The following is a 27055-nucleotide window of genomic DNA, read 5'->3' as shown; positions in this document are numbered from 1 at the left end:
TAGTGACACGAGAACTCCTTTACGAACTATGTATATTGGATTTGTTTGGAAACCACGTACTATTAATTACATAATCTAGATAACTTTTAGGTAATAAGACTATATAATAACAATTAACTTAAAATTAGGTTGTTCTAATCTTTATTAGTTAGGATTCCGTACTCAAAGGGTAAAATGGGGCTCTATTTCTAAGACTCCGCTGCCTGTCAGTCTCTCTGTCCGTCTGTCACCAGGCTGTACCTCGTGAACTGTGATAGTTGGAAGTTGAAATTTTAACATGTGATGTATTTCTCCTACTGTAACAATAAATAATAAAAAAAGGACTAAAGTAGATAATTAAGGGGGCTCATACAACAAATATAAATAACGGTATAGAACCCTTCGTGGACGAGTCCGATTTACACGTGGCAGGTTTTTAGTGTTTATATATATTTACATAATCTTAAAATGTAGACTATTGCGCTTTGAACCTGAATTTTTTTATATTTTAAATATAGGTTTTTTGATATTATACATGTTTTATACAATTGAATATATATATAAATAACAAGAATATAAGAAATCTATAAATATCTAAATTTCACTAAACATATTTCCAAATACGTATCTAAAATTAATTGATATTAAATTTTTATTATAAAACCAGAATTCTCAATTAAACATGTTAGAAACGAAATCAAATTAACCTACTTATGACGAGGTTAATTATAGCCCTTACGTTATTTACTTCTTGGTAAGCAATTAAAGTAAAAGTGCCATTTCCTTTACAATCTCACGATGGGTGACGGAAGAGATTCAATAGAACTAGAAATAATGTTGAGAAACTACTGCTAAAAGAGTAAAAAATGTTGCCAGGTTATAGAAAATTATTCTTCAATTACTTGTCCATATATGGCGTTAATACTGTGTTAATAAGCCGTTAAGACGCCTGTGAAAACACCGCGTTTATTTATCACGTTTCGGTTCATCAAATTTTATAATTGTATGTTTAATATGGGTTTGATTCCCACTCGGGGGAATGCCCCTCTCCCTCTACCTACCTTGTTTTATGCGGGATACACCGTGAAGGTATAAAAACATATATTGTAATGTCTCTCAATTATAAATTGAATAATCTATTGTCTCAAAGTACTCTGGACATTGAATAAAAGAAACTATTTGCAAATTAATCCCCGAAAGCTAAATAAGAGTTTCAATGTCGTAGGAATATGTATAAAAATGACCTTTTATTGGTACCGAGTTGAGTATTTTGAAAACTGACAAGTCATTAATAAAATTATTAATCATACAAAAATACGTTATATACTATTTGAAAGTAATTTTAACGAAGCTTTAAAAATGTGAAATTTTATTGTTATAAAAATTACTTTTATTGTTATCATCTTTACATGGGAATTTGCATATGTAATTTTTAAAGTATTTTTCTTTCCTAAATGTAGAATAACACTTTAAAAATATGAAAATACATATATTCCCCCAAGATAGAATTCAACCCACGACCAACCGCATTAAATCCCATATCCTACCACTTTAAAGGTATTTATACAAAATAATTCATAAAATAGTCATATCAAAGGCGTTGATCGAGAGACCACCCATCCGTAAACGCTAACGCGACTGAGCACGCTCAGTTTTCTCTAACTTAATGTAATTTGTAAAATGAGACTAGTTATTATACGCGTCGTTGCTCGTTAACATGTAATGGTTTTTATTTTATTTAGATATATTAATTTAATGTTAGATTATATGCTTTGAATAAATTTATGAGTCCGAGGCCATCGCGAAACAGTGGCACGAGCGTGAAACTAGAAACACGACAGTTGTGAATTCGATTCCCACATGAGAGGATTCATTATTTAATATTTCAATTTTCTCGTTCAACCTGGGGATCAAACCTACAATCGTCGCCGTTATGGCTCTACGTCGGCCTTAAAAATATTAGAAGATCTATATTTGCAATATAAACTGTAAATGAAACGAATATTAATGATATTTTTTATACTGCTATATGAGACTATCACGAATTTATTTGTAACATAAGCTTTAGCTTGCCTTCCGTATGTTAAACGACCTTGATACTTGAACAACTTTAAAACTTGATACATTCACTTGGACATAAACAATAATATTATTTAATTATAGTAATTGTCATTTAAGAGCGCTATTAAAGCCATTTTAAAGGATTTTTGAAAGTTATAAGATTTCAAATACCAGCGTGGTAGTGGGGATATGACGTGAAATCTATACTAATATAAAATGTTTGTTTGGTTAAATACGCTAATCTTAGGAACTAATGCGTCGAATTTAAAAGAATGTGTAAGTTATTATCTATATATTACAATTTACTATTTATTAGTCGTTTATATATATTTCAATGTAAGTTAATTTCGTCAGTTTGATCTCTTAACACACAACACTCTTAGTCATTCCCTTGTGATGAGACGTAACTAAATGCTGGTATTTTCATATACGTATATTTTTGAAAGGAAAATATATTATTCGTTCATTTATTTTGTACTAAAACGGATACAGAGCTCAATTTGAAGTAGTCCATGGGTTTAAGATTCCACTTGTTAATATTTTTTTTTTATTTTCGAGCACGAACAAAGTGCAGCGTTGAGCTTCGCCAAATAACACCTAATTATTTTTGTATATGAGGATAACTAAGAACGATGTCTTCTTCTACTACTACTAGGAGCTAATCCAATTTCAAATTCCCACTTCACGGACATTACTTCCCAAGTAAACCCAAAACAAATCTCTAGTGATATATTTAATTTATATCGTACTTAATGATTGCGCAAAGATGAGGTGTAATATACGAAATGATTTTATTCGGCCAAGGTTCATTTTTGCGCATGATTACGAAAACTATTTTGATTCAAATAAAATGAGCATATCAAAGGATTTTAGTGAATGTGCTGTTGAATACTTAGTATTTAAGTCAAGTTTTAATATAAGGTTACAACGATTAGGATATGTAATTTTTTTATATAAATATTAAATTTCACATAAGTTGTTGTTGATATTTAAGCATTTCTTTTGTTACAAGTAAAATCTAAGATACAAAGTGGATCATATAAAATTTAAGTTTATATAAATTTTCTTGAAAATGATCGAGAGTATTATAAAGACGTCACCAGAGACGTGACTTTATAAATTGCTCTCAAATCTAAGATCGATCTTAAGATGTCGTTTTTGTTTCATGGATATACAATTTATGAATAAAAATGACATCTGAAGATCGATCTCAGACTTGAGAGCGGCTTATACTCGTAAATAAGCTGTTATTTCCTCCAGACCACGCGGGCGAGACCACTAGGTAAAAGGTAGTTTTGATTATAAAATTATTATACGAGTTTGCATATTAATCATACACATGGTACACTGTTATCTTAATTTATTCCAAAAGTCTGCATTCGAAATGACGTAATACGTCGCATTTCACTTTCTTTTTAAAAATTATAAATTAAAATAATTTAGACATTAACTTAGTTTGAAGTTAATGACCCAAGATTACTAATATTAATTAATTTAATCACCGGAACTGAACCTGGGACGTTTCAATTTCAATATTTAAATAGAATTTATGCATAAATTACTATAGCAATATTATGATTTAGTAAATTATTTTTATTCCGAACACTTGCCTAAGGACTTACACAGTGATAAATAAGCTTCCGCCTATTACTTTTTATTTTTATATATTTTTTATTTATAATAAAAAAGTACATAATTACTTTTTATTTGTTGTACACAATTAATTACTTTTCGTATTTGAAGTATAAAAAAAGAAACAATTAAAATATTCTACAAAATTACACTTTTTCACAAGTAGGTAAATTCGCGAAAAGTATGCAAAAAATGAAAATATTTATGATTTATGGTAATAACTTGTTGCCTAGTCGTTTTATCTTAATTATGGTCTTAAATGAAAGTTGTACTGAAAATAAGTAGTACGTTACGAATAAAATATTTTATACAAAAATATTTTTTTGTGAAGCCTCTTGTGACGCAAGAGCACAAAATGTGATAGTAAACACGACTGGTTGTGGGTTCAATCCCATTCGAGGAAATGAAAAAAATATTTAAATTTATATTAAGATTAAATTTTAATTTATATTTTATATTTCCTTTTCTTTGTTCTGATGTCGAGACAAAGCGCGGCGTTGAGTTACTCACCTTGCAATGCAATACCCTTAGAATTCGGCGAAAAGTGCGGAACAGAGTATTTTAACACTAGGCCTCTGCCTTAGGACACTCCGTTCCCAATAAAACACGTCCGTTCTCTACTTTCCACCGATTTGGGTAGGCATTGTGTGTTGAGTGGAGGAACTCAATTGCCGTGCCTCGTTACCAGGACGAGGAAATGTAAATATTAAATAATTAATTTCCCCGAGTGGGAATTAAACCCACTACCTGTCGTATTTACAGTTGCATGCTTAATTAACTACTTAAAGAAGTCTGTAGCCTAATATAGCAATAATTGCAACTTACAAAAAATAAACACATAATTTGTTATTTAAAAAAATAATACTTTTAACCTATAAAGGTAAACAATACTAGTTCGTATATTCTGTTCTATAAATATTTGCGGAACTCCCAGTTCAGCCTTGATATTTACAAGTACTTTCATTCGACGTTAAAAATGTGATTTGCATAACTACAACTTCAACTGACTACGAGTATAAAGAGGTGCTAAACTACAATAATAGTAATAAAACTCAACTAAGCTTTTTACTTTCGAATTATTTATGTATGTATGTAGGTTTGTCTGTGCAGTTAATAAGCGAAATATTAGTTTATATTTAATATGTTATCTATAGTTAAAATAAAATTGTAAAAGATTTTGTCTGTACATAGAAGATATATGTATAAGAGAAAATGTTATTGGTGGCAAAACCTATAAAGGTTGTATAAAGGCTGTTTGTCTGTGTGTTTGTTCACGCTAATCAGGGCAGCTAGTATTAAATATAATAATATTATTTTCTTTATTCACTACTCACTATGACTATTTTTTTAGCTTCACATTTTATCCCGTTTTAAGTTCTCTTTCAAGTTTTAAGGTTTTTCCGTTTTCCACCGGAATTCGGATTCATCGGATTCATTCGGATCATATTATAACTGTACGTAAAGTTACGATACGATTAACATATTAATTAACCATATTTAATATGCATGCACGCAAAATTCACTGAACCGACATGAATCAATTAAAGCATAATACAATCAATAACTAATAATAGGAAGTATTTAACTAGTGGACATAACATCGATAACGAGTTTTATTTAAATTTCTTTCTTCCTCTCACCACGAGGAACAGGTAATACAGAGACCGTAGAGTTTGATTCTCTTTTCTCTGGCTGCCCTTATAGATCGAAAGTGACTCTGTCTGTCTGTCTGTTTGTCTTTCTGTCTTTTACACAATCAGGGCCAAAGTGCTAGTTTAATTATGATAAAATACTCATATAGAGATACTTGAGGGTCTCGGGATGAACATAGGATACTTTTTTTCTCATATTTGTAATATTTTCGATATATATCAATATATTAAAATACTATTAATTTGACATGCAATTTATTCCGCCATGTTAACAACAACAGTAGTAGTTTATAAAGCTTATAGATAAAAAATAAAAGGAAAAAGATATCTACATATACATATATGTTAATATCGTAACATATATATGCATATCCTGAAACTTCATGGCAATAGGAAGCATTGTTTTACACAGTCATTGTTATATTGATGTATCGTTAAGCGTGTTACTTAAAAACTTACTTTCACTTATGTAATAATCTCTTTCTAATAATAGGTTGTTCTAATATGTTATTATGCGTTGTATGTAGTTCGCTTTTCCTTTTGTTTACGCCTATGTGTATTGATTGGTTGTAACGTGTTCGTGTTTTCCTATCGGAGTTATTAGAATAAATTTTAGAGATCTCAATTAGTTATATTTTTTTATGGTGCTTACACTGTTTTTCTCATATAGGAGGACAGACAGAAGAAAACCTGGGAACGTCGCGTTAAGACATTTTGTTCCTTTTAAGATATATCCGTTCCCCACTTTTCGCTGAATTCTCCGTGTTGAGTGGCCAAGTGCCGGTCCCACAACGTAGAAAATAGTTTTTATTCTAATCATACCAGCGTTAATTTTCTTTATAAATCATCACAAATTCACGAAAACGTTATAGTACAATACTGAGGCCGTAATAGCGCTTGTAAACGGGACGGATGTAGGTTTAATTCCCATTCGAGGGTATCAATTATTTTTCCTCACTCTAACAAGGTAACAAGAAAAAATGCCGCGTTAAGTTCCGCCTTTCAACCGTCTCATAAATTAATGAATAATGGGGAAATGAATGTCCTAATACTATGTTATCTTTACCCACCCTGCTATATACGTAATAACAAATTAAAAAGATAGGTTATTTGGAATTTTTATAATAATTTTAATATTAATTTTCATATTCAACCTCGCCATGTTGCTCAGGCAAGATATTCACAACCTTTAGATTTAACTTAAATTACTTACAATAACAACTATATAACTGACAGATACAGTAGTACAAATGACGATTTAGCTTGCATTGTGCACGCATCAAAAGATTTAGGTCTTACGATAATGTGATGGTAAACGTAGATTGGTAGTAACGGTAGCCTAGAGCTTCTGTGATAGGGGTGATAGATGTTTTGATACTATAGCAAATATTATGGAGAATTCAATTCTATATACGATCATTTTTTAATATTTAATAATATTATAATAATGTTAAAATCGCTTTTTATAGCTTCACGCTGTATCCCGCACATAGCGGGGTAAGCAGAGAAACCTGGGCACCTAGTGTTAAGAAATTCCGTTCCCATTAAGACACTTCCGTTTCACTTTCTGCTGAATTCTGGAGGCTTGGGGTATTAAGGAACGCCGTGCTTTATTTTGTTACCAGAGCTAATAAATCAAAACTTTAAATTTTTGTTTTCCTCGAGTGGGAATCGAATCCAGAAACTTGCCGCGCCTTTAGTCGCACACTTGTGCTCCTTCAGCACCACTGGCCATATAGGTAAATATAATGGATTATGGATTATATTTATATTTTTTCTTACTTTTGTCACATATAAAATTTTATATAAAATATATCTAACTGTAAACATTGTAACGGTTACAAGCAACCCTGACATCATGCGGTTAAATCATACACGACCGCAATATCGATTTCAGCTTCGTGATCTTCACTTGTATTAGAATATTATAAACAATAATAAACGCATCTGAGTGTCTATATGCGTAATATTCTAATACAAGTTTTCGCTACTCATCCAACAGTGTCCAGAATTTAACGGAAACTGGAGAGCGGAGAGTTTTAACAGTAGGCTGGCTCTCTACCTAAGCGTGAAGCTAAAATAAAAATACTATTTAAACTTTAAAACAAAACTATTAACCCATATTTCAGTCTTTTAGAGGACTCGGTTGTAAAAAGCTTTTGGTTAAATAACGTAGTCAGTACATCAGTTGCGTTACGTTATATTTAGATACACTTTCACATATAAATTATAAATTACATATAATTAAATGATTTCTCATATTTGAATTATGTCTTAGGTAACATTGATTTACTATGGGATGTTCACAAATTTTTACCTTTATTCAAATGATATAAACCATTAATCCTCAAATAAACTTTCAAAAAACAAGTTATTTCATAAAAACATTAGTTATATCATATCAATATTTTAATTTGATTCATTACTGTTTATAAATATTTTGACACTTCTATAGGTTTCTTAATCTTTATAATTTGTTTGAAATATTATAATGAAGGCTGTCGGGATGTAGGGGTACAGTGGCTGATTGTATTCGCGATGGTTGTGGGTTCGATTCCCACTTGCGGAATGAAACATTTTTTATTTTCATTCCCTCGTTCTGGTAATGCGAAGCACGGCGTTGAGTTCCGCCACTCATTTATTTTCATTTAGGCGTTAAACCCGTAATAATAGTATTGGAAGAATCAAGAACTATACCACCCCACCACAATGAATTATTTAAGTTAAGTTCAGTAAAACATAATCTTCATATAGGTAGTTATGTTATTTGCTTACATAAACAACATACGAGTGATATGTTAATTTATCTATCATAATTGTTACAATATGATATTTACTGATTTGACTCAATCAAAATAGAACATAAAATATTTAATAAATATCCATTCCAGCGATGGTGGTGGGTTCAAGTTTGGTTCGAAAATAAATTATTTTCATTCTTCTGATGTGAAGATAATGCGCGGCGTTGAGTTCCAACACTCAACACGTAATGGAAACGATGTCTTAACAATTGATTCCCTCTTAAATACGAGAAAAAGAAGAAACTGCTCATTTTATTTATTAAGCTAAATAAAAACAAACTAAATATTGTACAATATGATAAATAAAAAGGCGACGATGAATGTGGAACGCGGAAGGTATAGGCTTTCATATCTGTTGATGACTACCGTCTTGTGGTATTTGTATTGCGTTATTGTTTAACAAACTGTTTACGTTGAATATTTAAAATTCTTATATACGTTTATACTTTGCTTTACCTCGCCCTGGTAACAAGATAAAACTCGGCGTTGAGTTACGCCAATCAATACGATAAGTATGAAAGTGGGGAACAGAAGTGTCTTAATGGGAACGGAGTACAAATACATAATAATAATAATAACATACTAAACAGTAATCCTCATCTATACTAATATAATAAAGCGGAAGAGTTTGTTTGTTTGTTTGTTTGTTGGAACGCTAAGATCTCTGGATCTACTGGATCGATTTACTTTGTTTTTGTTTTGTATGAAAGCAGCATTCTTCAGAAGTGCTATAGGCTATATAACATTACATTACACATATATACTAATATATTTTAAAGTACTTTCTAATTTGGAATGCAATTTATTCTGCCATGTTAATAACAACCGTCGTCGCTACGCAACCGTTACCGCGACATTTTGATATTCATCCTTATGAAAATAAATATAATAGTCACTTTTAGCATTTCATCTAGATTGAAATTATATTTCTATAGAAATTATATTCTTATATTTCTAGCAGGCGTAGCCGCGTCCGGGTCCGCTAGTACCTACATAAAATGGAAATTGAAATATATCAAAATCTCATTATATAGTCATAGAGTTTCAGCCATAAAATGACTTATTTAACGACTATCTCTAAATGATGCTATAAAAGTTACTGCAATCACACTTCTGTTTTATCCTATATCTTATAAAACAAAGTCGCTTTTCGTGTCTGTCTGAACTTTCTAACTCTTCTTCTTCTAAACCACCCAACGGATTTTTATGTGGTTTTCACCATTAGGTCGAGTATTTCTCAGGGAGGGATTATATATAGTTTATTATTTGTAAATTCTTATGTAAATTAACATAAATACGATAAATGTGTCTAAAGTCCTACCCGTTGAGACACTTTCGCGCATGCGCTGCATTAATGGTAATTAATGGTACTACATGAAAATAATGTACTGGAGTATTGTTCCTCTTAATAAGATCTAGAAAAAAGTCCGCGACAGCATATTTTTATCTTTTAAAAATAACGTGTAGTGATCATATTTCTGTCTAAAAATAATAATTTCAATATATTTTTTATTGTGAGGGATATTTTTCCATAATGGTATTAATCCTTATCCTTTAAAATACTTTATTAATTTTTTACGTTAAACGAAGATAAAATTTGCTTTTTACACTATTTCGAAATTGCGAATACTTTTAGAGAAAAACGCATTTAATTGTTGACATTGGATAATTGGAGTTGAATGTATTATTTCAGCGCGATATATTTGGTTTCATATTTTTTGTAGTAGTTATTAGTTATTAGTTTTGTTTATAATTTCTTCCGTTTAAAAATAGTCATTTAAAAATATTTTAATAAGTACTTGAAAAGATTAGTAGCACAGATTTAAAATTACGGTACCTACTAAAAAAATCATTGCTGTGTAAAACAATTGGAAAATCCTTATTGAAACTACGAAAATGCGGGTTGCGTTAGAGTTTACTTAATTTTCACATTATCTTAAGTGCAAACATACATTATATGAATAGTCCAGTAGTAAAAGCGGGCGAAGCCGCAAGGGGGTCGCTAGTATTAAAATATTTAAATTAGACAATTAAACCTTTGTATAGAATAGAATAGTGACATGATAACCCTGCAGTTGTATTCGCATGGCGCAGTTGGACGGCGGCGTTTGTCTGGAAACTTATTTTTTATTATTTTTTTTTTTATTTTCTGGATCTTCCACATATTGACAATTAGACAGAACGTAGGGCTCAAAGTGTCTAAGCACTAGGCTCTCTTTTCTTATTATGCTATGTAGTAAAATAACAATTATCAGTTTTTGTTGTCCCCAATAGTTAGAAAAAAATTACAATAGCACAAAAAATTATAACAAAGAAAAATGATTATTTGTCGAATGAAACAATACCTAATGTGTTCGTAACAAATATTCCTTATAAGCCTGTTATTAAACAGTCAATATATATTCCAAAAACATATTAATATTGATTATGAACAAAACTAATTTGAAAAACCACTAACGAAGTTAATGAAGCTGTCCTGCCAGATCGATTTCCGTTGAAACTTGATCTAGAGAATTCGTCCTTGTCAATTTCAATAAAAAACTTAACTTTTTATATTCAAATGTCTGTTCAATATTATATATTTTTTTAAGCTGCTGTAATTCCGCATATAGTAAGGTAGATATATGGAACCTGGGAACCTAGTGTTAAGAGACTTCCGTTCCCCATTTTCCTCATCAAATGTAACTCATAAAATATAACTTGGTTCCTTCCGCCTACCATGCTATATGCGGGATACAGCGAGAATTTTACGACAAATATATAGTGGAATTTTATTTGGTTAGCCTACTAATGTCAATTTGAATAATAGAAAATATCTCAATTTAAAGTCGATGGTATGTATTAACCAACCGTAAATACTGCGGTTTCGTGAAAGCTTAACCAAAACTAGAACTTCGTCACACAAACATGATATTTGGGTGAAATATAACAGACTCCATTCATATTTTTGTTTTAGAATGGAATTTATCAAGTGAATCGTAGCACAATTATACTTTTTAGAAAACGTACAAAAATTAAACGTAGCGGGACTTGAACCTGGCCCTCTTGGTATTCGTCCAAGCGCTCTGACCACTAAGCCATATGTTCTTATCAAACTACATTAGCATCCTCTATTCTATCATGCTTTGCAGATACACGATTTTCCCCACCTATTAGGGTGGGCAGGAGGGTCACTCCGTTCCCTACGAAGTTTTCGAGACGTTGCATATTGACTGGCGAAACTCAACGGCGCACTTTGTCTTTTTACGGGAGCGACAAAAATGAAACTAACTCATTCCTCAGAATGGGAATCGAACCAAGAACCATTGCGTTCACAGTCTGTCGCTGAGTCGCTATGCCACAACGACCTCACTACCTCTTTATTTTTAATTTGCAAATATATACAAAAATTAGTTAAAAAAATATTCTTAACATTAACTTATAAATTCTTATACACTGTGCCAATACAAAGTAATAGTTAAGAAACTAAGTGAACAAAGAGTATTGTCATACAAAACACCTTACCTCACATACCTGCTGCCTCGGTTAAGTAAATTATTGCACATTTAGCTTTAAACATACACATTATGTAAGGTTTCATAGTCATTTAGACTTTCTTGCTAAGTCGTTAGTATTTCTGAAATACTTTTGTCGTCATATTTTATTACTATTGTCATATAAATACTAAGAATTGACGATGTGAATATGATTGTGATGTTGCTTTTTTTTGCAATGCAAAAATGTCATTTTTTTCGGCTTCCGTACCTACTTACATCTCAAAGAAAAAACGAGACAAACGGACAGAAATTAGGCAGAAAGTGGTGTTATATTCCATGCAGCGTTTGGTTCCGCCAACACACAACATCTCTAAAAATTGTAGAAAAGCTAAAAATTGAGTGAATCATCACAGAGTTCTTATCCCATATAATTCAAGAATTGTTTCAGAAAAAGTCTATTAGAAGTCTATTTTTTTGTTTTATATTATATCTTGTGTACAGCAGGGTAGACAGAGGGAATCTGGGAACCTAGTGTTAAGACACTCCGTTCTCATTGAGACACTTGCCCACCGTTGCCCAATTTCCACCGAATTCCAGAAGCATTGCGTGTTAAGTATCAGAACTCAACGCCACGCCCCATTACCAGAGCCATATGATATTTTCAACATAACATATAAAAACAGTCAAGTAACATATTTCATCATACACCATCTTCAAAGAATGTCATTACCGTAACGGCGCCATTGAACCACTTAACGTGATTTACTCGCCACCTGGTGGACGTGGGCACGGTATTAAATAAATTGCGACAAAGGGATATTTCGAAATTCTTGCAAACTATGTACGTGTCGATAAGTATATGCTGTAATATTAGTTAGAATTTATATGTGACATTGTTTTTTTTGCTAAGATATTATCTTGGCCAACTAAGGGAATAAATGGTATAACAAATTGCATAGTTAAGTTTTGCCAATATACGAGTACGTGACGTTCAAGCAGAAAGCGGAGAACCCAGTGTCTGGGCACTTCCTCTCCCCATCTCTCCCCGTACACTGCCCCCCCTATTCCCTTACTTCGTTTTAATTTTGCAAACATAGGAAATATAGGAATATGTCAGCGTTAATTCGGCTAAAACTGGAGATGTAAATGTCATAATGAGAACAATATGTCTTAACACTAAGTATCCAGATACCTCTGCCTACCCTGCTATGTGCGGGATACAGCGTGAAGCTAAACATAAACAAACAAACATGTCAAAATTAACATATGTGAACATCCTGTTAAACACATTACTCTCTCCTTACATATCAGTCAAATAAAAAGCATTGGTGTCGATTACTTAACGGTCACTCCCATATAAAGTAACTTGTTGACTAGCTTCATCCCTGTGAGTTGATTACAAGGACTGACATAACTTACAAGTAAGTGCTTCAGATTCTAGTTCAATTTGAAACGTTTTTTACTATAAATTCTCAATGTCTGATGTGATTGAGACTTACTCTGTTAATAATATTACATTGTAAATGAATCTCGTTAATTGGATTAATCGCGTGTATTATAGATTTTTAGACTCATCCGTCTGTCTATCCTTGATATGAACGGACGTGCAAAATGTTTGAAGCGTCGGGTTTCCAAAAATGTATCCGTTTAAAGAGTTTCTTTTAAAATGTGTAATAATTACGTTGATCTATGATACATGATGCATAATATTATGATTTTTTTTTAAAGAAACATACTAAATTAAGGAACTTTATAAATAAGACTCAAATTTGTGGCCTCTCAAATTTGTCTCCTATTAACTTATTAACATACTTGATCGAATAATGATCGAAATTTTGTTTATTGTGTTTTTATTCAAACTATATCATATTTTTTTAATAACTGTTGCCCAAGGCTTAAACCACTTGTTAAGAGGTGATATTTAGTTAATAAATTTGAAAATGTAAGTTAAAAACAATTAAACATGCATATTTGCAACTTCCTGCGTGACCATACTATGAACACCATAAATACTGTATTAGTATTGGTATTTACCCTAATATAACACATAATAAACATATTAATATGGCAAAATATATATATATATATTTAACGATGACAAAATTTTCTATGTATAATAAAATTAAACAGATAAATCTTTGATAAACTATGTCGTGATCTTTCTTCCGTTCGCACTTTTTTTCTTATTGGCTTACGGAAGGCAACACTGTATTTTGTCACAATCAGACTGGAATAAGCGCTTGTATTTACATCATAAAAAAATTTAAAGGTAAAATACAGTCGAATTGATAACCTCCTTTTCTTACAGAAGTCGGTTAAAAAGTCTAGTGAAACTCAAATCTCCTGCAAGTGTTTTCTGATTTTAAAATATCCAGAATTGGAAAGTAAAGGGCGATGGCAAAATGGGACAGCGTTCAAATGTAAACATGACGGTCGTGGGTTCGGATTCCGTTCGGGGGACTGTGAAGTACTATTGACTTTGTTTTCATTTACCCCCTCTGGTATCTTTAGTTCCGAAAAGTAGGGAAGTGATGAGTGTTAGTGAACTTTCTTCTCTCTATCTACTCTGTTATACAAGAAAAACTGTGTAACCGCTGTTTTAGACACTTATTTATATATTGCAATTTTATTCGGATCGTTCTCAAGACGTTCAGAATTTGGCTCGAAAATATTATTTAAAAAAACACAAAGAAACATAATTACCTTAAAATATACAAAGTATAGGTCTAAATTAAGACAAATTAATGTAACTTTCAAAGTAGGTTAGTATCGTTCAATAAACGTAAGTAATGTGGCCGTAATGGCGTAAATCAATCGCATCACCTCAGGCGCTTGTAGGCCGACACCAAGGCAGTCTGCCTTACATAACTTACAGCCACATTCTAGAACAAATCTAACATTTTATGTATTAATAAGACAATGATACTTTATAATGTATAGGTATAAATAAGTAACATATACATAGTTAGTAGTTAGTACATAAAAACAGTTTGTGAGATCATAGGGATGTGACACTTTGTTTTCATGTTTCCACACATATAGAAATATTATATCGCTCATTTGGGGCGTTAATGAAGTAATATATTTTTTAAAAAAAGTTTAATATGTCAAAAATTATTTACGAACGTAACAACTGAGCGTTATTTTTTGTATATACGTAAAGACAGCTAGTTTATATACTATACTTATTTTTTAAATACAATATATTTAATTAAAATAATAAGTCTTATTCACAACATACAGGCCCACGCTTTAAAAATGAGCCACAGCGATGTTTTATTGTTTATTATATTTTGTATACTCATTAACAAATTACATTATTAAATACATTTTCTAATGCAGCTAATACAATATTTTCAATTCAATTTTTCTTAATAGAATTACTAACATAAAGTTCAGTTATAAATAAACTTCCAACAAATTGAACAATCAATTCAAAATTCATAAGTTTGTTGTTAATTTATAATGCATTATAAAGGTGAAAAGGTGAAATTAGTTTTTAGTAAGTTTTCACATTAGTTTCTTTAGTCTGTCATATTTTACCTTGTAGCTTGTATCTCTCTATAACCGCTTTATCGATGTCATTAATTTATATAAATAAAATTGTATTTTATTATATTACTAACATTGACTTAAGGAAGGTCACTCACTGGTTTTAATTAAAATCGATATATTTCTATTACCATAACTACTTCACGCCAATAAGTTAATTAATTAATAAAATGTTTTTGCTTTTTCTTTACACAAGTTTATCTTTTGCTAAATAAATACAGATTATAAAATGTATTGATAAAATGTCATTTGCAAAATTTGGCAATTCCATTTTTTTATCCAATTTGTATGGAACGCAAATCTTATAATAGAAACTAGTGTTTACTGGTGGTTATTATACGGGTTGCACATATTATGGCTAGATCGTTCTTCACAATTCTGAGTTTAACACTAATACGATATATTACTAGCTTCGCACTTTGAAAGATGAATCGCACATTAGTGAAAAAATATTTTATTTAAAAAATTTCATAAATTTTTATATTTTTAAATTTCATAAATTAAACAAGAGTGTGAAAATTGTTATGTGTGAAAACGATCGAACCGATCACTTTCAAATTTAAACTATGGCATAATCCTTTAAATATTTTTTAGTAAACATACTTTATTTCTAAGGGCTTAGTACAATTGTATGTAAATATATTACAATCACGATTAGTTAGCACTTATAGGATCTTGTAAATTAGTGAGTTGAAAGCGTGGGAAGGCCTGCCTTAGATCTCTGTACGCATTTCATTATGCCTTACTTGAATTATTATCGACTCGAGGCTACCGTTGTTTGCCCTCTTAATTATTTATTTATTTACCTTTATAACTATTCATATAAAAAATAGTTAAGGGACATAGTAATAAAATCATTCTTTTTTATAAATTGTTTATGGTCATATGGCCATGCACATATTATTGCATTTTTAAAACTTATAAAAAGACAGAGGCAGGCAGAGGAAGCCTATTGCGTGTTGAGTGGCGGAACTCAACGTCGAGCTTTGCCTTTAGAGTCTAGACTTTAGAGTGAAGAAATAAAAGAGTGTAATATTTCATTTCCTCGAACGCACAACACACGCTTGTGCTCCTATATCACGACTGGCCTCAAAAAAAATTAAGATTGTATATAAATATTTCTCTTATAACATAACAGTAATCTAACTGAAATCTGTATTACTTAAAAATTAAATTTCACAATAAATATAAAAAAATAACCTATTCAATTTAATTTGCATGACCGTAATTAGAATATTTGAAACCTTGGCACTGGCAATAGTTTCGTTAAATAATTGCTCTTATTTCTTAGCCCAAGATCACTAGCGTTGCATTATTCATTGGACCTTCTACAACAGGTATGCGTTCATACAAAAAAAAATTATAATAACCATATAACATCGAGGCCACTCGTGGCGCAGGGGCACAAGCTTGTGACTGTAACTTACAGGTTGTGGGTTCGATTCCCACTCAAGGAACTTAAAATATTTTTTTAAAATATTTCCTATTTTCATTCTATCATAAGTGGTAGGTGCCTTAGCACGTAAGTCTTCTGAATTCGGCGGAAAGTGTGGAATGTAAATGCGTGATACAGCTTGGAGCTGAAAAAAAATGCATATTGATAATTAAAATGATAACAGGTCATGTATACTATAATTTATAATAATAATTAATAATGTAAAATACTCATATAAATTAAAATTCTTAATAGTAATGGAATCTACGTATCTTATATGAATGTGATATATGAAATTTATATCTTTATTAAGAGTAAATTGAATTGTTGCAGTCGTCTAGTCACGAAGCGACGCGACCTTGTAAGGCAAACCGTATATACCGGTTTGAGGGGGTCTTGTTCGACATGTGGTCGACTCTACATTTCTTTTGTGCTTCATACTTTTAAGGAATATTTTTCATATACGGAATATATTTTATCTAGAATAATATTCTTGGAAATAGTACATTTTTGAATCTTATATCAATTATTAAATATATAACATATATATTTTACGATATTTCTTTTCTTGATTAAAACTAAAGTATTAAGTTCGACAACTGTTAGTTGCTAGTTGAAAAGGAAAAAAATGGCTTAACACCACATTTTCTCTGTTTATGCTATGTAAAAAAAAGTAAAACTGCAAAAAAGGAAGCTTTCTAGCATTTTAAACTTTTATACTCAAAGTATATTAACCTCTGAATTAAGACCAATCAATTACAATAAATTGAATCTCACCTTCTCAGAAACCATACTCCTCTCCAAGCATCATCAAACTAAACCATCAATCTTCATCGAGAACATATAATTTGTGAATAACAAAGAAATGGACGTAGGCATATTTGAATAACTGTACGTTTGGTTACTGACCTATAATGTCGTGTCGTGTAAAAGACGTTTAGTGCAGACGATATTTGTTAATGTTCAAAATGTTTGCCTTTTTTTAACATAAAGCCTTTTTTTGACATAAAGCCTTACTTAGGTAACATTTTTTAGTAAATAATCAAAAACAAGAATAATCTTATTAAAGTACCCCTTTGTTTCCCACTAACAGAGTTGTAAAACAGATCAAAGAAATGAAAAAACGTGGAGTTCGAATGTGTTATCAATGAAATATCCCGCACTTAACGCGATGGACAGAGGTAACCTTGGGAAACTAGTGCTAAGACACTCCATCTCTCAATTATATGTTGAGTGGCGGATTTCAACACCACAATCACATCTTAACGGCCTCAATTTAAAATATAAATTAATTAATACATATAGGAAGATATTAAGTATGATAATTAATCTTAGCAACGTTCATAATACTAGCTTCCTTGTTATCACATTAGAATTAGATCTGCTAAATTAATGAACTGTAACGAATCGTGCTAATAAATATTAAAGTTCATAAAACATTTTAAATAAAGAAAAAATGTTTTTATTGTTTTCATTATAGGCTAGGTCAGGTTCTACGATCAGCCATAATCATTATTTGTTACGGTATATTATACGGTACCTCGTTTTTGTCTTTATTTGAAGATTTAAGAATTAACTTTTTCGAATGAGGTCGTCATGGCAGAATGGGGCAGCGTGTGACCGTAAACACTATGGTTGTGGATTCTATTCACACTAAAAATAATCATTATATTTCAATTATTTTTATTTCCCCGCTTTGGTAGAAAAAGAGCGGTGGTGAATATGCAATGTCTCGAAAAGCGAAGGTCGGAGTGTCTTAATTTCGTAAGACTTAGGGTATTGCTAAAGCTTGTTAGGAATATAAGAAGTAAATACGTGTAAAGCTCTTTTAAAGTGATAGAAAAGCTAATATTTTAAAAATGATAAAAATATTATATATAATATAATTCACAACGTATATATAATTCATACATTTTCGTAAAACAATTCTATTTAAAATCGTATTGTATAAAGTTCACCGTTTAATGACAGTGCATACATTGATTAGGAGCAACTGGACTACATGCATTTTACGGTTAAGTGGTGTTGCAAGTGCCATAAGATTATATTTCCAAGCACTCAAGTAAATGATTACGTGTTAGAGTAATGACTTTAAGTATTTAAAATCTTGAAAAAAATGTTTTTACTGTTTGTTTCTTTTTAAATTATGGCGTTGAGTTCCGTTACACAGTGTGTACCGTTCAGATCTCTGGCGGAAAGTGGAGAGAGGAGTATCTTAACACTAAATTTTGTTCTACTCAAGTATGTGAGATAAAGTGTAGAGTTTATGTTTTTACTATTATAATTATTAGTTCTATATATTAATCTTTGCAATCTTATAAAAAAAAAATGTTTGTGCAATTACGTCTTTTTTGCACCAAGTAAGCGTTATGAAGGTATATAGGTGTATATATTAAAACTAAATTTACGTCTCCATAACTCAATATCGCCATCATAACTTTAGCCAATACAACGATTTTGAAATTACACAAATGAATACAAATTATATATATGTGTGTGTAAATTTGCAGTCAATTAGTCGTATCTGTCAAATATATCTTTCAATAATTAGAGATACAAGCTATAAATTTGTTCAGCGTATTTGTAGATGTGACCTATTCGTAGTGACGACACCGCAAATATTATTAATAAATGTACGGCAATTATTGCAAACTATTGGTATTTGGTAATAATTGCATAATAATATTAAGCGTATGTTCGCATAAAATTTTTACGTTACGGTCACAGTCAGTCAGTCCGTGTGAAATAAAAATTGAGTTTATTATCTTGTTAATGATTGATTTATGGTTAAAAACTGAAAAAATCTCTTTTGTAAGTTTGTTTTTTTAAGACATTACGTTCCGCTTAATTCTTAGTTTACTTACTTATAATTCTCCATTTAATAAAATATACTTGTAAGATAAAGTGAGATGTAGAGGTCTGCCACTCGCACACTGGCTAACGTAATCTCGATAATTGGGCGAAAAGTTGTTAACGAAGAGGTTCCCTCTGTAGGTTCCCTCTGCCTACTTTATTATATGTAGGTGAGTGTGAAAACAAAAATCATTACGAGATTTCACGTTATTTCATCAATAACGAATGGTTTCTAACAAACAAGATATTATATTGTCGATAGAACTGACAAGTATTACATACATCCAGCTATTGTAACACATAGTAACCGCAGAGTATCAAATAGGAAGTTACGCAAACACGCAACGGCTACACTTGTTAATATTAGTGCGGTTTGCACTTCGACGAAATGCGTTTCGTTCTCTGTATATGTAAAATGACCCACTTAGGTTACCTTACCTTTGAGGATATAAAATTTTATATGTATATACTTTTATCTATATTATTTTTATCCGACTGCAAAGGAAGGTTTATTTATTTATATTACTTTTCTAGATTTCTGCAGCTATTTACCTGTGAATGGGATGCTGTGGTCCATTTGATATGTATTGTACTATTGTACTTGTATTATATTGTCTAACATCAAGTACACATAATAAAGTTTAAATTAATCGCTTCACGCTGTATCCCGTTCACAGCAGGGTAGGCGAAGGGCACCTAGTGTTATGACACTCCATTCACCATTTTCCGCCGATTTTTGGAGGCATTGCGTGTTGAATGCCGGAACTCAACGCCGTGCTTTGTCCCTCTACAGCAGAGTGAAGAAACGAAAATATAAATTTAAATAAATATTTCATTTCCTCGAGTGGGGATCGAACCCACAACCAGTCATCTTTACAGGCACACTTTGTGCCCCTGCACCACGATTGGACTGATATGTTTATCAAATAGATTTTTTATGTTTTTGCTTAGCAAGGCTTTAAGAATCGGTCTACAGAGCTAACAATAAAATAGTATCGGTGGTATAAAAACAAGATTTAGATAAGGATGTACTTTAATTGGCTTGAACGTTTGAATAGAATACTAAGAAGTACAGGTATAAAATTTTGTTTGGTTTTTTTGAATGAAATTTCAACACATTTATAAAATTTTGTTGTTCAAAAATAATATTTCTGATATTTGTAGAGTTCCGTTCTCAAAGGGTAAAACTCAAGACCAGGACCAGGACAAGGCTCAAGACTCTATTACTAAGAATCCGTTGTCCGTTTGTAAGCTTGTCTGTCTCTTACCAAGCTGTACCTCATGAATCGTGATAGTTTCAACGCTTCAACAACAAATACTAAAAAGCAGAATAAAGTAAATATTTAATGGAGGGTCCCAACTTTTTTCAACCGACTCGCTTTTGGCCGGTTTTTTGTGGGTGGGAATCGAATCTATGACCATCGCGTTTGCAGTCTATGTCCTACTGTACCACGATGATCACATTTCTTATTTATTTCACTTTATTCCACATTTTTTATTTAAAATGTAATGAAAGAGTAGTAGAAAGAATATCTGAATACTTACGCCATCTATTTTTATTCTCTTGAACTAGTAGAGAGAGCTAGGGCTGTTCCCTTAATGTTACAATAGTGTAGGTTATATAAGTTATTTTAATATCTTATTTCGTAATAGATGGCTCTGATCAGAGGGATCATAATAGTTTTATTTGTTTTAGGATAGAAAAATATAAAAAAAAAAATAATAATAATGTTTAACATGTATCTACTTGTACGTATTTTTATATCTCATATTTATTAGCTTCGCGCTGTATCCCGCAGGTAGGTGGGTAAAGGGAACCTGGGAACCTAATGTACACTGGACTTCTATTAAGATACTTCTATTTAATAATTTCCACTGAATTCTGGAGGCCTTACGTGTCGAGTAACGGAAGTTTATCTACATTTCTAGGAACAGAGTCCTTACCTTCTTCCCTATCAAACTGGTGTATATGTAAAGGCCAGGGGAACTAACAGCATTAACTTTAAAAAAAACCCTATTCTTTTTCAATTACACGTTCACATTACGTCCTGAAATAAAAGATGAGGATCCCATCTCCCTCTCAACACAACAAAAATCTAGAATCTACTTCATTTCATGAAACAACGTTTCAAATACAACACAATAGCTTCTTTAAATTTTATAGAAAAAAAAACTAGAGCGAACAGAACAAAAACAAATATTCACCATAACATTGTTACATCTACTTAAGAAATTAATATCTCAAGATATTATTACAAGATTCGTCCAATTAGCGGCTCGCCTCAGATTCCTCTCATAATGGCCTATAAACCCTGAAACTGGCATAGTTTGGGTTCCCAACATCTGGATTACCCTTCATTTTTATTACTAATTTGCATATTACTTGTATTAATTAAAGTGAAGCTTGTTAGATTACTTTATATTATAAGGCCAAGTAAAGTGCAATTATGTGACTTATTAGGATATTTAGCACAAAGGCGTCTATAGAATTGTTTTGGAGGTCACCATCGTTTAAAATATAAAAAACCGGTTTTAGGTCGAAGAGATCTTACGAAAATTTACAAACTTAAATTTGCAGGCATTTGCACTCATTTTGTATGAAAGGTTTTGGTTACGTAACGAATTTCATACAAAATGTAGCAAAATCGATGCATAAATGCTCGAATCTATATCGTTATTATATTGAATATGTATTGGCACTAGTCATTATATAATGTAGACTATTAAAATTATCCTATCTTCTATAATAAAAAAATAACAAATAATATATATTTTTACAGAGTTACAAAGAAAAAGATGCCGGCAAAGTCGTCCTTTACACAACTACGATGGGCATAGTTCGCAACACTTATCAGAGATGTGTCCTCGTTAAGAAGATACTACGGAACCTGCTGATCAAATATGAAGAACGGGATGTCTTCATGAGCACTGAGTACCAGGATGAGATTAGAGACAGGATGAAGAGTGATCAAATCCTTGTCCCGCAACTGTTCATAGATGGACAACATATTGGGGTAAGTAAAATCATGGATAGTAAAAGGACATATAAAAGTTTCAATAGCTTTTTAGTATAGTAATAGCTATTTTTTCAGTACCTTAGGAGCTAACATCCACATGACATAGGTGAATTACCATACATAGATATGTAAACAAAATATTTAAATAGTTCTTAATTTAATAATCTCTGGTGAAATCTAGCTTAATTTAACTTTTACTATTTGATATATATTTCAAAAATAAAAACTATTTATCTCCTTATAAAATATGCTGTGTGCTGCATTAATATTTATAGTTCAACGAATATGAAATTTATACTGTATGTTGGATATGTAAACTAATTCTCGAAACTGTAAACTTCACCATCTAGATAACAACAACTCCTACAGTTATTATAGACATTAATATTTCTTTAATATTGATATTTATTTTTAAATAATTTCAACGATTTTAATGATTTCCAAGTGTAACTTGACTTTTTTATTTTTAATATAAAAAGCTTATATTAAATTTCAACACCTTACTAACTGCATGTGACAGCTATTAAATTTACGTAAAGAAAGCTACGTTGTTGAAAGCTAATTTACAGCTTACAAAGCTAGTCATAGTGAATTGCAAAGCTTAACTGAATTTTAACACTTTTATTTTTTGGTACCGTATATTTGAAGTGGACATAAATAGATGAAATTATTACTATAAAAAAATGAAATTTTGGTCGATATTTTAGTGCCTGTATGTAAAAAAAAATTTTCTTACTATTTCTAAACTTTTTAACGGCTGCAGGCAGGATTTGTTTTTGTAATTATAATAATTTTAATGAAGAGTTTTTAGTTATATTATTTCAAGGTCCTAGCTATTTGGGTGATAAAGCAATAGCTAAAGAATTCAATTTCTTTGGCATACAAACTTAACTCATATGTACATTTACACATTTACTCTATTCGCGACGCAGTGCGTTTACAATCACTTAAATCTTTTGCGTTTATTTTTGTAAATTAAGACCGCGAAAGTTATTACGCGAAGTCAATTTACTTAGACTTGATTGTGAAAAGTATTTTCTAACGAGGCATTGTCTGATGCGTCAAATTTAACGCCAAGAGTCATTAAGAAGTGACAATTTGGAGTCAGACTACCTTTCACATATACTATTTAAAGTAATTTTGTAACTGCTTGAAGTAATTTGCTCTCGTTGATAGATAAAAAAAGTCACAATACAAGAGAGAGAGAGTAGATGATCTAAAGCGACTTCTAAAACGCTATGTCAATGCTACAGGAAGCTATAGACACGTATTAGATAATTTTTCTTAAAAATACTAAATAAAGAAATTACAAGAATAGAGAAAAACATTTTAGAATTTTTGTATATAAAAATTTAAACGCAGCAGGATTCGAACTCTATCCCCTTGTAAACTGTCTAAGAGGTACGATTCCCCATAATATATTTCTGTCCTGAGTGTCGAATCCTTTAAAGATTCATTGACCAATAGCAAAATTCAGGCAAATCAAGATTTGAACCTGCACGTCTTGTATATAGCGGACAATTATTATTATAATTAAGCTTGAGATATCTAGTAATATTAAATTTGAGGGCGTATCTGCAGGTGACAACAATGTTCTATAGTTAATAAAATATTTCAGTTTTAGATGTCTGTCGCTTACACTCTCTAAATTACTTATATATAAAATTTAAGTGAAATATTAAATAGAATTTAAGTGAAATATTATCTTATGGACAGAATAATAGAAATAGGTTAAAAAATGTTTTTTTTTTCATTACCAGCAACAATTATTTACCTTTAGCCACATAAATCGTTTTTATTACAAGCTTAGAGGCACGCTTTGTTTCCCTGTGCCAAGTACTGGCCTCTTAAAGTGCTATACTAAAAATCTAAATCAAAATATAAGTATGAAAATTAAGTAAAGATTATTTCACTAATGCTCTTACATAAACATTCGAATTTATCATCTTTATTAAGATTGCCCTTGACTTATATTATGCTAATCAAAATCTCTTAGAGATACAAATTGGTTAAATATTAATTAAATTGTACCTTACGTTTGCTATATCGTTGCCTTTCAAAATTTATATACAAATTTGTATATTACCTACTAAGTGCCCGATTAAGTGCTCGATTTTCACTTGCCCATCTACTACCATACCATGCCCTTAAGAAATTACTGTGGATTTTTTTTCGCCTTCAAAGCCTTCTAAAGCTTCTAAGCCCTCTTGCCCAAATCAATAACATTGCGTGCTAAGTGGCGAAACTCAACGCCGAGCTTTACACAGAGCGGAAAGTTCCCTCGAGTAAAAATCGAATATGTAACCATCGCGTTTGAAGTCTAAGCATAGCATTCATTGCCTTTGTAGGCCATTTCATAATTTTTAGGGTTCCGTACCTAAACGACAAAACAGGACTATATTACTAAGGCTCCGCTGTCCGTCCCTCTAACTGTCTGTCCCTCTGTCAACCAGCTGTATCTCATGAACTGTGATAGTTAAAATTTTAACAGATGATGTATTTTTGTTTGCTGCTACAGCAACTAATACTAAAAAATAGAATAAAATCAATATTTTAGGAGACAGACGCTATTTTTTTGCCGGTTTTCTCTATAGATAATCTATAGATAATAATACGGGACCTTTCGTGCACGAGTCCGATTCGCACTTGGCCGGTTTATATAAAATACTAAATTTAATTGTAAGACTTGCATACAAATAACAGATGTGATAACATTTATCCTACTTTTAGTATTACAAAAGTCTAGACTGGAGAGATAACTTCATATTTTTTATTCTTACCATGTAACCTTAGTACCAGTAAGTACCAGGACTTATAAGGCTTAGTGGACTATGTCCTTTAGTGTAATGAGAATTATTACTATAATGGCTTGCACTACTTGTTGATAAACTTGGCATTTAGGATGCCTTTCTACATTTTTTTTCGTTTTATATTGTTATATTGTGAATGTAAATGTATACGTGTAAAATATTTTTATTTTACTTTATTACATAAGGCGTCATGGCGCTGGGGCACAAGAGTGTAGTTGTGGGTTCGATACCCTCTCGACAAAACGAAATATTTAGTTAAATTTATATTTCCGTTTCTTCACTCTGGTATCGAGGCAAAAAAGGCGGCAAGTTCCGCCACTCAACACGAAATGCCTCCAGAATTCAGCGGAAAGTCGAAAACGGAGTGTGTTAACACTATGTTCCCTCTGTCTACCCTTCTGTGTGCGGAATACAGCTTGAAGCTGAATTATTATACTGTGTACACAATTCTGTTCTAACTTTCCGCTACATAAATTGATAACTTGTCTCTTGTCTCTTTGTTCTTTATTTCATTCACTATTTGTAGTATGAAATATATTCTTCCCAGTAATATTCAAACCTATAGCCATCGCCTAAGACAAACATTTTGTTTAAAAATACCTATGTGCAACCTGTTTATACGTTTTATGTTAAACAGTCCACAGGAAAATTTAAAAAGCTCTATTTTATTATTTTAGAGAAGAAAACATTTAACTGATGTTTTATGGACGCGTTACTCCTTATCACAGTTTATATCGGCTAGACTTCATGTGGGTATCTTCTACCCTTTCAGTAGGGTATTAAAAAACAAATAACTATTTACATACGACCCGTATGTGATTAAATTATATATCTAAGAATAGTAGCTTAGTATTTCATGAATTTAAAGATTTTGATCAACCACAAAAATGTATATTATTAAATACAAAAAAATTTTAAAAAAATATTTTAAATATAAAATAATACATTTCATTATCTTTACTTATTTTAGACAGTGACATAGTTCCTAAGTGTAGCAACGGTTGTAGGGCTTGATTCCCACCCGGGGAATGATTATATTTTAATTACTTCCATTTTCCCCCTCAGATAAAGGCATTGAGTTCCTCAACGATGAGTTTTCATCAAACAAAATATTATTTATTTTATTACTGCAAAACCTACACTGCGTTAGTATAAAAAATACATATTAATAATTTAATTGCATTCAATGCAATCCAAGCTTAACGCTTTAAACGACAATCAATAACTGTTATGTGTAGTGTATATGCAGGTACATATAGAGAGGATCACGCGGCTAGACCGACTAAGAACATTTAATAGAAATGGTAAAAATGTGAAATTAAATAAATTTACTTAATTTATTTTACTTACTATTGATAGATCTAAAACTGATATGGAAATAAAAAAAAGTAAAGTTGTGTATGTTTTACCTCTAAAACCTTTATAATATGGTAAAATTAAAGAAAGTTCACAAATAATTTTATATGGCAATATTTGATAATTCATGTACTGTTTGCAGATCAGTAGAACATTACGCTGTATCTCATATATAGCAGGGTAAAAAGAAAGAAAGTAATATTAAGACACTCTTTATTCTGTTATAAGAGCGAGGAAACATAAATAATAATTCATTCCCCCTAAACAAACCCACATTAAGGCAGCCTTTTCAGCCATTAAGTGCGCTACGACAGCCACTACTTAAATACATAAAAATTTTAATAGAAAATACACAGTTTTATATGATTTTTTTTATATCTATGAAATTAAATAAACTAGAATTTCCGTCTTTTGTTCTATGTTACACGTTC

The 27055-nt window shown here is 31.1% G+C and overlaps 1 protein-coding gene across 1 annotated transcript in view; it reads left to right on the top strand.

Annotated features, from left to right (window-relative positions):
* LOC146533053 (glutaredoxin domain-containing cysteine-rich protein CG31559-like) overlaps window positions 1–27055 on the top strand; it is a 67181-nt gene that overhangs the window by 27243 nt on the left and 12883 nt on the right. Inside the window, exon 3 of the mRNA XM_085196938.1 lies at window positions 22222–22455. Coding sequence (XP_085053064.1) covers window positions 22222–22455 — 234 coding nt within the window. The remainder of the gene's footprint in view (window positions 1–22221; window positions 22456–27055) is intronic.

Source organism: Heliconius melpomene, chromosome 13 (assembly GCF_056956725.1).
Source record: "Heliconius melpomene rosina isolate 202511_hmr_F chromosome 13, ASM5695672v1, whole genome shotgun sequence".
Taxonomy (NCBI): domain Eukaryota; kingdom Metazoa; phylum Arthropoda; class Insecta; order Lepidoptera; family Nymphalidae; genus Heliconius; species Heliconius melpomene.
This window is presented reverse-complemented; position numbering and strand designations above follow the sequence as displayed.